Source organism: Macaca fascicularis, chromosome 19 (genome assembly GCF_037993035.2).
Source record: "Macaca fascicularis isolate 582-1 chromosome 19, T2T-MFA8v1.1".
In the NCBI taxonomy this organism is placed as follows: domain Eukaryota; kingdom Metazoa; phylum Chordata; class Mammalia; order Primates; family Cercopithecidae; genus Macaca; species Macaca fascicularis.
This window is the reverse complement of record NC_088393.1, coordinates 43,628,471-43,642,706: the sequence shown is the minus strand read 5'-3', so window position 1 is coordinate 43,642,706 and position 14,236 is coordinate 43,628,471. Positions and strand designations below refer to the sequence as shown.

Here is a 14,236-nt window from a genome sequence, read left to right as displayed (position 1 = left end):
CCTAGTCAACATGGTGAAACTCCGTCTCTACAAAATACAAAAATCAGCTGGGCATGGTGACATGCATCTGTATTCCCAGCTACTCTGGGGACTGAGGCAGGAGATTTCTGGAACCTGGGAGGTGGAGGTTGCAGTGAGCCAAGTTCCCACCACTGCACTCCAGCCTGGGTGACACAGTAAGACCCTATCTCAAAAAAAAAAAAAAAAAAAAAAGCAAGAAAGAAAAAAGAAAGAAAGACAAGAAACACAACAAAATAAGCTTATGCATTCATCAGTTGACTAAAATGTGACGAGATGCTTACAGGAAGCTAACCCTGTATTTCCCCTAGAAGCAGTGGAATGGTATGCACTAATTCCATGTTTGCAGCAAGTTTATAGACCATAACTACTGTGAATAGTGAGAACTGACTGTATTTTAGGATGCGTGGGCCATCTGGTCTGTGTAACTACTCGAGTCTGTCCTTGTAGTTCAAATATAGCCATAGACAGTACACAACCAAGTACGGCTATGTTCCAATAAAACTTTTATTTATGGACACTGAAATTTGACATGTATGATTTTCATACTTCACAAAATATTCTCCTTTTCATTTTTTTATTATTTAAAAATATAGAAACGGAAAATATAGGAACGGGCCGGGCGCAGTGGCTCACACCTGTAATCCCAGCACTTTGGGAGGCAGAGGTGGGCGGATCACTTGAGACCAGGAGTTTGAGACCAGCCTGGCCAACATGGTGAAACCCCATCTCTACTAAAAATACAAAAATTAGCCAGGCATGGTGGCGGGCACCTGTAATCCCAGCTACTCAGGAGGCCGAGGCAGGAGAATTGCTGGAACCTGGGAGATGAAGGCTGCAGTGAGTCGAGATCGTGCCACTGCACTCTAGCCTGGGCAACAGAGTCTTGCTCTGTCTCAAAAAAAAAAAAAATTTACACACACACACACACACACACACACACACACACACACACACCATTCCTATTTCCTTAGCTATACAACAACTGGCAGCAGGACAGATTTGGCCTGCAGGATATAGCTGCTCTAAAAGAACTGCAATCTGATATTTCAATTACTAGCTTTGTTGTTAGCAATAATATTGGTGTTGCAATTTTAAACTTTTTATAGCGATTTAGTCTAAAACTAATAAATATGTTAATATTGCTAGGAACCAAGATTTGTTAAAGAAAATAAACAGGAATATAAAAGGCAAGAATAAAACCCTGTGATGTTAAATTTAGATTAGTAATGTGAGTCTGAACTCATGCTTTGGGTCTCAAGTTTCTTGCACTGCTTTAATAAAGGGAAAACAATGCCTGATCTAGAACCCAAGATATCTGACTCCATAATCCTGGGCTGTCTGATTTAGCCATACTGCTGCTTTTATTTTTTCTTAGTCTAGGCCTTCTCAAATCTTCCCTCACTTCCCCCTCAAAATCCCTAATAAAGAAGGAATCTGGGGCAGAAGCAAATAAACTATGCCAAGAATCTCCTATAAAATCTTAATGTAAAAGTTACGCTCATTTGCATTCTCCCCCATAATAAGCCTGTGATTAAATGGAAAATAAATACGTAATTTAAAAAAATGCGCTTTTCACCAAATCCTGCAGTCAAGCTGATGCTCTTGAGGATGCAACATTCCCCTCTCTGTTTCGTAGTTGAGGAGAGCGAGGCTCTGGGTCACAATCAATTATCCAGTCACTTCGTCACAGCCCCGCGGGCACACACCCACCACACAATCAGGGACGTCGTTTCTCAGACACACACTGACTCACACGATCTCCAGGAAAGATCCGAAGAGGAAAACAAACATCAAAAAAACCGCGCCACATTAAAGTTTATCGTGGGTTATATACGCGCTCACAGAAACGCAAGCGCACGCAGTCAACCGGGTGGCCTCACAGTCGCCCACGGTACTCTCAGTCCTATGGAGCTCGACTCAATTCCAGTCACACAATCTGTCACAAACCTCATCCCGGTCATCCCCAAGTCTGCCGAGTCACATCGTCTCAAATCCCAACCAGCCACACCCAGTGAAAGAATCCCACTCAGGACCGCGCCAGGGACAGGACCGTGCCAGGGACAGGACCGCGCCAAGGACAGACCCGCAGCGCCGTCCTCGCTCACAGAGCTCCCTAGTCGGCCCTATGGAGAGGCGGTCGCGGGCGCCTTTCTTTAACGCGCCAGCCATCTGTCCCCGCTCCCTCCCAGGCCCTGCCGCCCTATCCGCAAGCGCTAAGGGACTCGAAGCGCAGCCTCGTTGGGACAGGCCTAACTCCGGCTCGCGGTTCACACAGAGCGTGGAGCTGCACCAGTGAGCGGACCCTTGCGACTGGCCGCGCCTGCGCACTCCGTGAGCGCGCCCGGCCCTCCCAGCAGCCCCCGCGCGCAGCCCGTTAGGCCCCGGAGATTGTGGCCCGATCCGGCCGTGGCTCCCTCTGTTCCGGCATCGCTGTGCCTCGGGTTCGCGCCCCGAGTGAGGAGTCCTGGCTCGAAGCGTCGGTCCTGGCAATCCGTAGGAAAAGCACTGCGGCACGGGGTAAGGAGAGGGGAGCGGGACCACTGCAGTATCGCAGAGCGGCGGGACCCCGCGCCTCAGGCCCGGGTGTGTGTGTCGTGGGCGTGACGGGGCCGGGGCTGGGATGTGACGGCGTCTGTGCGGCTGACTTGGGTGCAGAGCCTATTGTATGAGCGAAGGTTGTTGTGGCCGTGGAGTGCGTGACTGACCCCAGCATCCTCTGCCCACACCGGGCCCAGCTGCAGAGAAATGGCCCTTGGTTAGTTTCTGCGCGCCAGAAAAAAGACTCCCAGCAGAAAGGCTCAGACTAGGCCCGGCCAGGTGGCTCACATCTGTAATCCCAACGCTCTGGGAGAGCGAGGCGGGAGGATCGCAGGAAGCCAGGAGTTCGAGACCAGCCTGGGCAGCAAAGCGAAACTCCCATCTGTACCAGAAATTTAAAAAATGAGCCGAGTGTGGTGGCGCTCTCCTGTGGTCCCAGCTACTGGAGAGGCTGAGGCGGGAGGATGGCTTGAGCCTAGGAGGAGGTCGAGGCTGCAGTGAGCTATGATAGCACCAACTGCATTCCAGCCTGGGCAACAGCGGAACAAGGCTCAGACCCGACCTTGGGATAGGAATGTTAGAACTGAACGAGCCCCCGCTCCCGCCCATGCTTGCTCCTGGAGGGACTCCCACGCCACCTCCCCGCGGACCCGGACCCATGCACGTACACTCACAGCTCTGAAGAGTCCAGCTGCAGGTTTCAGAACCACAGCATTGCTTCCAGGAAGCTACTGTGAACTCCAGTTCCAGCCCCGGGCATCCATGACCCTGATCTTTCTTTGATACTGGGAAGAGTTAACAACCCCTTCTCTTATGTTACTCTGGTTATGTGTGGGTGGGCGGTAGTGGCATTGTGCCCTAATTTAACCATGCGAGGCTGGGCTGCAAGAAAAGCCAGGTTCCCTTCTTAGCCAGTCCTGCCCAACTCTTTAAGAAAAGGGGTCTGAGGGGGAGGAGGAATGAGTTGCTGTTGCCTGTTTAAGTCAAGGTCGAGGCGAGTGGGTGTTTCTGCTTTCTTCTGTGAAATGCATTCTTATTTCTTAGGACATGAGAATATTTGTTTCATTCTCCATAAATGTCCTGTCCATTGAGTTGATACCTAGGTCCGCTCCCGAGAGCCTGTATGCACATACCCGTTTGGTAGATATTTTTCATTACTTCTGTGGGCCTTCTTTTAATTACTATGTGTAAAGCTCTTAGAACAGAGATTAATAAAACATTTTGCAAGGATTATACATAATATAAAACTAGTTTCTTAGTGGAGAAAAAGAGATAAACAGTTGTTTACCACACTGTTCTGTCTGCTTTGGTATATTTTTACTGAATTTAGGAATGTTACTTGATTGTGTTCATTCATAGAAGAATCTTGATAGTGAAAATAGCCCATCGTTTTGATGAAGAACAAAGAACTGATGGGTGTTACTTATTTGTGCCATGCTGTTGTTTATTTTCCCAAAACCCACTCATGTCACAGGCTTATAGAATCACAATTTTCTTAACAACTAAAAGATATTCCCTCTTCACAACTCTTGTTTTTAATTTTATTTGTATGAAAATAGTTTAATTGGGTGGGCGCAGTGGCTCATGCCTGTAATCTCAGCACTTTGGGAGGCTGAGGTGGGCAGATCACCTGAGGTCAGGAGTTTGAGACTAGCCTGGTCAATATGGTGAAACCCCGTCTCTACTAAAAATACAGAAATTAGCTGGGCATGGTGGCGCATGCCTGTAATCCCAGCTACTAGGGAGGCTGAGGCAGAAGAATTGCTTGAACCCGTGATGCAGAGGTTGCGGTGAGCCGAGATCCTGCTATTACACTCCAGCCTGGGTGACAGAGTGAGATTCTGGCTCCAAAAAAAAAAGAAAGTAAGTCCTGGTTTAAGCTGCCAACTATTTTTAGTACTATTCAGAAAAGATTTTCTCCATCCCCTACCACCCAGTCATCTTCACTCTATAATACTAAAATTTAAGTTGCCCGTAGTCTCACCGTGCAGAATAAATACTACTATTCTAATGTTTGTTTTTCCATTTTTTTCTGTGCACTTGTGCACATGTGTTTGTTTTCCAAAATAGAATCACAACAATTGATCATTTAAGGAGACAAAGACTCTCCAACACTTTGTTTGAAAAACGAAAAAGAGGTTGGGTGTGGTGGCTCACGCCTGTAATCCCAGCACTTTGGGAGGCCAAGGCGGGTGGATCACCTGAGGTCGGGAGTTCGAGACCAGCCTGACCAACATGGTGAAACCCTGTCTCTACTAAAAATACAAAATTATGCCGGGCGCGGTGACTCACGCCTGTAATTCCAGCACTTTGGAAGGCTGAGGCGGGCGGATCACGAGGTCAGGAGGTCGAGACCATCCTGACTAACACAGTGAAACCCCGCCTCTACTAAAAAAAATACAAAAAATTAGCTGGGCATGGTGGCGGGCACCTGTAGTCCCAGCTACTGGGGAGGCTGAGACAGGAGAATGGTGTGAACCCAGGAGGCAGAGTTGCAGTGAGCCCAGATCGCACCACTGCACTCCAGCCTGGGCGACAGAGTGAGACTCCGTCTCAAAAAAAAAAAAAAAGGCTGGGCGCAGTGGCTCAAGCCTGTAATCCCAGCACTTTGGGAGGCCGAGACGGGCGGATCACGAGGTCAGGAGATCGAGACCATCCTGGCTAACACGGTGAAACCCCGTCTCTACTAAAAAATACAAAAAACTAGCCGGGCGAGGTGGCGGGCGCCTGTAGTCCCAGCTACTCGGGAGGCTGAGGCAGGAGAATGGCGTAAACCCGGGAGGCAGAGCTTGCAGTGAGCCGAGATCCGGCCACTGCACTCCAGCCTGGGCGACAGAGCGAGACTCCGTCTCAAAAAAAAAAAAAAAAAAAAAAAAATTACAAAATTAGCCGGGCGTAGTGGCGTATGCCTGTAATCTCAGCTACTTGGGAGGCTGAGGCAGGAGAACCGAACCCAGGAGGCGGAGGTTGCAGTGACCCGAGATCGTGCCATTGCACTCTAGCCTGGGCAACAGGAGCGAAACTGTCTCAAAAAAAAAAAAAAAAGTATTTAATATGATACCTTATCAAAGCAAAATTCTTGAGCTGGTTTTATGATATGGAATGATTTCCCTTTGGAACTACTAGGGATGGAAAGCAACAGGGGCCTTGCTCTACTTTTTGATTTCTGTGAATCCTTTTTTGATAACATTATTAAGAAGAATTACATAGGCCAGACGCAGTGGCTCATCCCTGTAATCCCAGCACTTTGGGAGGCCGAGGCAGGCAGATCACAAGGTCAGGAGATCGAGACCATCCTGGCCAACATGGTGAAACCCCGTCTGTACTAAAATACAAAAAAATTAGCCGGGCGTAGTGGCGGGTGCCTGTAGTCCCAGTTACTTGGGAGGCTGAGGCAGGGGAATCGCTTGCATCCGGGAGGCAGAGGTTGCAGTGAGCCGAGATCGTGCCACTGCATTCCAGCCTGGCGACAGAGCAAGATTCCGTCTCAAAAAAAAAAAAAAGAATTACGTTTTCAAGCCTAGTTCTAACATTTATCAGTGTTTTAAGAGCAGTGCTGAAAAATCTCAAGAAGTTTTTAGAGAAAGGGACTACTATTAAAATTATTAAAGATAATTTATCAGCAAATACCAAATTTTTAAATTGAAAATTATCGAAGATAATTTTTAAAATAATGGAATGAGGGGTATGTAATGTTTTTCACTGAATTTAGTGCTTACAGTAAGCCATTTTAAGTGCTTTACGTATTATGTTCCTAACCTTCACAACAACCCTATAAGGTAGGTACTGTTGATTCCTTAATTTATCTCTGAGGAAACTGAGACACTGAAAATTAATGTGTCCAAATTCTCACAGTTAATAATTCCCAGAGCTCTGTTCATATCCTGAATCTTGACAACAAAGCCTGTATTTTTAATAAATGAGAATCTGCCACCTCCCAACATTGTACATGTTCTTTTAGTCTGACTCCCATAGCTAGTAATTTATCATGAATATCTTCCTTCTTTAATTAATATGGGCCAATGCCATCAATAATAATTGCATAATATGCTATAATATAGTGGAACATCATTTATTCAACTTGTTGCCTACTGTTAGATATTTGATTTCAGGTTGTCGTAAATTATTCTTTTTTTTTTGAGACGGAATCTCTCTCTGTTGCCCAGGCTGAAGTGCAATGGTGCAATCTCGGCTCACTGCAACCTCCGCCTCCCAGGTTCAAGTGATTCTCCTGCCTCAGCCTCCCAAGTAGCTGGGATTACAGGTGTCCGCCACCATGCCAAGCTAATTTTTGTATTATTAGTAGAGATGGAATTTCATCATGTTGGCCAGGCTGGTCTCAAACTGCTGACCTCAAGTGACCTGCCCGCCTTGGCCTCCCAAAGTGTTGGTTACAGGTGTGAGCCACTGCGCCCAGCCAGTAAACTATTCTTTGATGAACTCTCTTGCAATACATCTTTGTATACTTTTATAAATATTTCCTAATGATAAATTCCTAAAAGTGGAATTTCTGGGTTGAATTATGAGACATTTATAAAGTACTCACAATATGCCAGATCCTGTGCCAGTCCTCAGGGGAAATACAGTGACCAAAATGACATGGTTGATATCCTCAGGTTGTTTGTTATCTTTCAAGGTAGATAAGCCTATGCAAGAATAAGACTGAGATAGGTGAGGTAAAGGTCATTGAAGAAGTCAGATGGCATGGCTTGAGAGGTCATGGGAAGGAGACAGCTGATTATAGCAAGCATTGTCAGGTCACGGCCAAATAATACCAAACTCATGGGGTTCCTATGGGGTAATGGATTTTATGGAATAAGCATATGCCTTATAGTTTTTATTCTCATGATGTTGATGCAAATGAACAGGACAAGAAGATTCAGCAACTCCTAGGAGGGCCTCATGGCTAAAACAACTCTTTGAGAAGCAAAACAAAAGCTTGGTCAAGAAGTCATGAGAAGTAGCAGCAGTGAAACAAGGCATTAATTGAAGATGTGTAGCCATGTTTATGTAAGCAGAATTCCAACATACATGAACACACTTAGAAATAATGGAGTCAGTTCAAATTTTGGAAACTGAAATCAACAAAACCAGTAAAAACATAGCAGCGTTTTTTAAGATATTGAGTTTTTTCTCCAAGTTCAAGGGATGACTACTTTAAAAAGTATCTAACCTATTTAAAGAACGTTTTCCGGCCGGGCGTGGTGGCTCAAGCCTGTAATCCCAGCACTTTGGGAGGCCGAGATGGGCGGATCACGAGGTCAGGAGATCGAGACCATCTTGACTAACACGGTGAAACCCCGTCTCTACTAAAAAATACAAAAAACTAGCCGGGCGAGGTGGCGGGCGTCTGTAGTCCCAGCTACTTGGGAGGCTGAGGCAGGAGAATGGCGTGAACCCGGGAGGCAGAGCTTGCAGTGAGCTGAGATCCGGCCACTGCACTCCAGCCTGGGCGACAGAGCGAGACTCCGTCTCAAAAAAAAAAAAAAAAAAGAACGTTTTCCACTATGCAAAGTTAAAATCCATATTTCAAATATATATATGGTCATGTAGAATCATGAAATAAATGTAAGAAAAAGAAAATCAAGATCACTATCTATTGATGCCTCTCAGTGTTTCTTTGTGCTGATTTGTATGTATACTTTACAGATGTCCTCATAATGTTCATTTTATTTTTCTAAGAATATGTCCTTGTATATTTTCTAAAACTTAGTATTTAGTGATTCATACACACACACACACACACACATAAGCTCTCTCTCTCTCTCTCTCTCTCTCTTTCACATCTGTTTTTGCTGTACCTTAACAGGATCATACCACTCACAACTGTTACTGCATTCTTCACTCAACAAACTGTACTGAATATATTTCCATCTTTCCAGTTAAAGAGCTACATCATCAGCCGGGCGTGGTGGCTCAAGCCTGTAATCCCAGCACTTTGGGAGGCCAAGACGGGTGGATCACGCGGTCAGGAGATCGAGACCAGCCTGGCTAACACGGTGAAACCCCGTCTGTACTAAAAAAATACAAAAAACTAGCCGGGTGAGGTGGCAGGCGCCTGTAGTCCCAGCTACTCAGGGGGCTGAGGCAGGAGAATGGCGTAGACCCGGGAGGCGGAGCTTGCAGTGAGCTGAGATCCGGCCACTGCACTCCAGCCTGGGCAACAGAGCGAGACTCTGTCTCAAAAAAAAAAAAAAAAAAAAGAGCTACATCATCATTTTTTTAAATGACAGCAGTTTGTTTTACTCTATGGATGCTTTATGATTTATTTAACCTGTTTTCTATTGAAGGACATTTAGATTCTTTCCAGCTTTTTTCTATTATGAACAATATCCACATACTCATACACATACCTTTGATCATATGTACAATTATTTTTTTAATCCCCAAAGTAGAATTTCTGAATCAAAGAGTGTGTATGGTTTAAATGCTGCTCGTACATACTTTAAAATCTATATAATCTGCAGTATACTGGTTAGAATGTTCATTTGCTCTCATGCTTACTAATATGGGCATCAGTACCAGATACCTGTTGGCGAGTTGATGTGTTATTTTTATTTTATTTTATTTTTAGTGAATCATACATGCCAGTTTTCTCTCACTGGAATAGAAATTCTGGGTTTCAGAGAAAAGAGCTAGAGTTGAAGGAAAGCTGACTCTGTGGTTAGATAAATGATTCCAAATGCAGCTTTGCTACTCATAAACTGCATTTCTACAAGTGATTTTATTTCCTTTTTTTTTTTCTCAAGACGGAGTCTCGCTCTGTCTCCCAGGCTGGAGTGCAATGGCGCAGTCTCGGCTCACTGCAACCTCCGCCCCCACCAAGTCCAAGCAATTTTCCTGCCTCACCTGGGATTACAGGTGTCTGCCACCACACCCAGCTAATTTTTGTATTTTTAGTAGAGACAGGGTTTTACCACGTTGGTCAGGCTGGTCTCGAACTCCTGACCTCAGGTGATTCACCTGCCTGGGCCTCCCAAAGTGCTGGGATTATAGGCGTGAGCCACCACACCCAGCCCAAGTGGTTTTATTTCTCTTCATGTGAATTTCTGATCCATTGCATGGATAGAATAATTATTGTGCTAAAGAGCCATCCTGAGTATAGAGTTAATATATATAAAACAGGCCAGGTGCGGTGGCTCACATCTGTAATCCCAGCACTTTGGGAGGCCAAGGTGGGCAGATCACGAGTTCGAGACCAGCCTGGTGAATATGGTGAAACCCCGTCTCTACTAAAAATACAAGAATTAGCCGGGTGTGGTGGCGCACGCCTGTAGTCCTAGCTACTCGGGTGGCTGAGGCAGAAGAATCGCTTGAACCCAGGAGCTGGAGGTTGCAGTGAGCCAAGATTGTGCCATTGCACTCCAGCCTGGGCAATAAGAGAGAGACTCCGTCTCAAAAAAAAGGAAAAAAAAAAAAAAAAATATATATATATATTTATATATGTATGTATATATACACACATACACACACACATATAACACCCAACATACGGGAGTTCTTGATAAATAGACATTCGTTCTTGTCAAATGACCAAGAGCATGAGTCCATGCCTGTTCAGCCTAGGTTGTAAGAAAGAGAATGACAAATGAATTCATTCCAGAAGACAATGTGGATGATTCTGATTCTGACTGGAAAGAGAGAGTGATGAGCCAGGAGGACTTTGAAAGTTGTTCTGGCTGCAAGCAGGGCTGCCAGTGCAGCAATTTTGTGGTGGTAATGGCTGCCAGGCTTGGTCTTTATGAATTTCTCTCTTTGTGTCTCGTGAATCTAAACAGACCTATGAAACTTTGAAGGAGGAAGATTATGGTTTAGATGATATGGCCCCTTATCAGCCCTGGAATTAGCAACGGATTAGACTCGTCCAGGCTCCCTCAAATTTCTCTCTGTCTGTGTGTGTGTGCACACGTGTGTGTTGGGGGTGCTGTGGTGGAGAGATCAGAAGAGAGGGGAAAGATCATAGTAACTCAAGTCATTTGGGGATTTCTGAGGTCCATCTGATCTCACGGCCTTGTTTTCCTCCCCCTAGATCAGCCTCTGTGAACTCGGTGCTTCTCCTGGCAAGTAAACCCCAAGGAGGACTGACCAGTTCTTGAATTTCTATACCATGGCCCTTGTAAGTTTTTTTCTCCTTCTGGGAATACTATCATGTCAAGGTCCTGTCACCATTTTTTTATCCTGAAACTTCCTAACTGGAAGAACCTTCTTCCAGTTCTTCCACATCCAGTGGCGGGTGAACCACAATGCTTGTCCTATGAACACTCTTTATTCTAGTCATTGCTCTTGTATTTGTTGAACAAATCATTCCGCGTCTCCTATATGTGCTCAGTCTTCTGCTAAAAGCTGCGATGGAGGAAAAATGAAATCTCTTAAATATTTTACCAGTCTTTGTGAGTTGATAAGAGAGGATGGGCCCATTTAGCCACTTATAGGAAAACTGAACTTTTCCAGACTTGAGTTTTCCAAGTACATAAGATAAGGGTCGTGGCTGGGCATGGTGGCTGGCACTTGTAATCCCACCCATTCAGGAGGTTGACATGGGAGGATTGCTTGAGCCCAGGAGTTCGAGGCTGCAGTGAAGCTGTGGATGTGCCACTGTACTCCAGCCTGGGTGACAGAGGGAGACCCTGTCTCTTAAAAAAAAAGAAAAAGTTAAAAAACAAAAAGGTAAGAGTTGCTGTTAGTTGGCCTCAGCCTCAGTATATCATAAGATCTCATGCTCTGTGAGGCTTTTAGGACTGATTAGGGGTGTGGCTAGGTCTTACATACAGAGAGATCTGAGATCTTCTCTTGGAATTCCTGAGTTACACAGGAACAAGATTCCGTTTTTGGTTGAACAGGATGTGCTGGTCTAGAATGACATCTTTGTGATTCTGGATTATGCTGTATCAGTATCCTTTAACTCAGGAATCAGGAAGGCATACAGTGAGGGATGGAAAGTGATAGCATGTGAGAAGGTAATCCAGGTACATAAGTAGTCATGTTGACTCCCAGAATTGAGGAGGATCTTAAGGTTTTGTCCAACCAAAATATCTAAGTATAGAAGAATGATTAAATCTCACATATGCATTGTATAGACTATTATACAACCAATTTTTTTTTTTTTTTTTTGAGACAGAGTTTTGCTTTTGTTGGCCGGGCTGGAGTGCAATGGTGCCATCTTGGCTTACCAAAACCTCTACCTCCTGGGTTCAAGCGATTCTGCTGCCTTAGCTTCCCGAGTAGCTAGGATTAGAGGTGTGTGCCACCAGGCCCAACTAATTTTGTATTTTTAGTAGAGACAGGGTTTCTCCTGTTGGTCAGGCTAGTCTCGAACTCCCGACCTCAGGTAATCCTCCCACCTCGGCCTCTGAAAGTGCTGGGATTACAGGCGTGAGCCACGGTGCCCAGACTATACAACCAATTTTTAACAGTCATAATTAGAAAAATGCTTATGATATGATCTGCTTCTAGGACAAACTTAGAAGACATTCTCTAATTGCATTTAGATCCTTTTCTAAAATAAAGATATTATATGGAGGGAGGCTTTAAAAAACAATCTGTTATTTAAGGAGAAAGGGGTGGAAGAACTCACCTTCCTTGGGAATTTATGAGGGAGACATAGTAGGCAAAGGCTTATATACAGTATTTCATTTAATTGGAAAACTGATTTTTTTTTCTTTCCCAGGCATGTCTAGATTAAGATTTGCCGGAGTATAAGAGGCTGTGTCTGTAGCAACAGGATCCTTCAGGAACCCAGGCACTTTGCTTCAGGCACACTCATTTCCTGACTCGCTGTGTTGCAGGCTTCCAGCCCGAGCCTGTTTTCTTACCATATGGTCCACTTCCTGCAGTATCTCTTCCCTCTTTTCTCCTTCTATCTTAAAATACATTTTCTTCCATTTCATTTATAATGTGTGGTTTGTCATTTCAGCGATCGGTGATGTTCAGTGATGTATCCATAGACTTCTCTCCGGAAGAGTGGGAATACCTGGACTTGGAACAGAAGGACTTGTACAGAGATGTGATGTTGGAGAACTACAGCAACTTGGTCTCTCTGGGTAAGGTCAACTGCTTCTTAGGAATTTAGACTCTGTTCTCTGTAACATCAACTTTTTCCTCTGGAAATTTCAAGAGTATCTTTTAGGAAACTATCTAAATTTTTGCTCCACTTTCTAAAGGGAACACTTTGAGCTTTATTTCACTGGAAGTGAGCACTTTCATTAAGCACATCCACCCTCCCCATCCTTAAGTAGCCCTTGGGCCTTCCTTAATAACGAAGGGGCTGGGTTTGAGATCTTTGTGATTTGTAGCCTTACCAGTGTCAAAGAAAACAAGTTTCACTTTGTGTTTGGATTCAGAATTACTTTAGATGTTTTGTTGCTTGTTGGTGTATTTGTAAGGGAAATAGCTAGATCCTGTTTATTGAGTTTACTCTATCAAAAGAATACATATGATTTATGTAGTAGCAAAATGGATCGACAGCATTTATTTACAATTCAAAAGAACTCATACCTTTCATTAATAAATAAACATACTCAATTTTACCAGCTTTACCTACTTTTATGATTGAAAATTAAAAACGTAAGAATTTTGTTCATGTGTTTTATTGCACAGCAAGATGAGTATAGTTAATAATAATGTGTATTGTATATTTCAAAATGGCTACAAGAGAGTGTTTTTAATGTCCTCACTACAAAGAAAAGAAATAATAAATATTTGAGGTGATGGATATGCTGATTACCCTGATTTGCTAATTTCACAGTAACATGTATCAAAACATCACATTGTAGCCTATAAATATATACAATTATTAGTCAAAAGACAAAATAATTATTAGTGAGTATATGGAAAAACTGGAACCCTCATACATTACAGTGGGAATGTAAGATGTTAAAGATATGACCCTGTAATTCTTCTCCTAAATGTTTACTCAAGAGAAATAAAAACATGTGTCTATACAAAGATGTATAAGTATTCACAGCAGCATTATTCACAATGTCTAAATAAATGGATAAATAAAATATGGCGGCCGGGCGCGGTGGCTCAAGCCTGTAATCCCAGCACTTTGGGAGGCCGAGACGGGCGGATCACGAGGTCAGGAGTTTGAGACCATCCTGGCTAACACGGTGAAACCCCGTCTCTACTAAAAAATACAAAAAACTAGCCGGGCGAGGTGGCGGGCGCCTGTAGTCCCGGCTACTCGGGAGGCTGAGGCAGGAGAATGGCATAAAAACCCGGGAGGCAGAGCTTGCAGTGAGCTGAGATCCGGCCACTGCACTCCAGCCTGGGCGACACAGCGAGACTCCGTCTCAAAAAAAAAAAAAAAAAAAATTAAATAAAATATGGCACAGTCATACAATAGACTATTCATTGAAGGACCAAACTCCTGATACATGTTATAGCATGCAAGAATATCAAAAACACGATGCTAAGTGAAAGAAGCCAGATGCAAAAGATTACATATTATATGATTCTGTTTATATAAAATGCCCAGAAAAAGCAAATCTGTAGAGACAAAAAGAAGATCAATGGATGTCTGGGGCTGGGAGTAGGAATGAGGATTGACTGCCAGTGACCAGCAGGGATGTTTGGGGGATGATGGAAATATTCTAAGTGTTGATTGTGGTGATGTTTGCACAACTCTGTAAATTTACTAAAAATCATTGAATTGTACACTTAAAACAGTTAGATTTTA

The 14,236-nt window shown here is 44.1% G+C and overlaps 1 protein-coding gene and 1 long non-coding RNA gene across 5 annotated transcripts in view; one reads left to right on the top strand and one right to left on the bottom strand.

Annotated features, from left to right (window-relative positions):
- The window catches only part of ZFP82 (ZFP82 zinc finger protein), a 90,429-nt gene that overhangs the window by 62,005 nt on the left and 14,188 nt on the right, over positions 1 to 14,236 (top strand). The window contains exons 1-4 of one of the 4 annotated variants that reach the window (XM_065536499.2): positions 2,398 to 2,538; positions 4,256 to 4,422; positions 10,589 to 10,675; positions 12,473 to 12,599. In XM_065536499.2, coding sequence (XP_065392571.1) covers positions 10,667 to 10,675; positions 12,473 to 12,599 — 136 coding nt within the window. In that variant the 5' untranslated portion in view covers positions 2,398 to 2,538; positions 4,256 to 4,422; positions 10,589 to 10,666. Of the gene's footprint in view, positions 1 to 2,397; positions 2,539 to 4,255; positions 4,423 to 10,588; positions 10,676 to 12,472; positions 12,600 to 14,236 lie in introns of those variants that run through there. The other 3 variants (XM_005588953.5, XM_045378840.3, XM_065536500.2) reach the window with 3 other exon arrangements.
- LOC141409087 (uncharacterized) lies at positions 510 to 3,346 on the bottom strand. Its single transcript, XR_012427505.1, has 2 exons — positions 3,228 to 3,346; positions 510 to 2,756 (listed from the first exon to the last, which is right to left on the bottom strand). It is a non-coding gene; the product is annotated as an uncharacterized lncRNA (long non-coding RNA).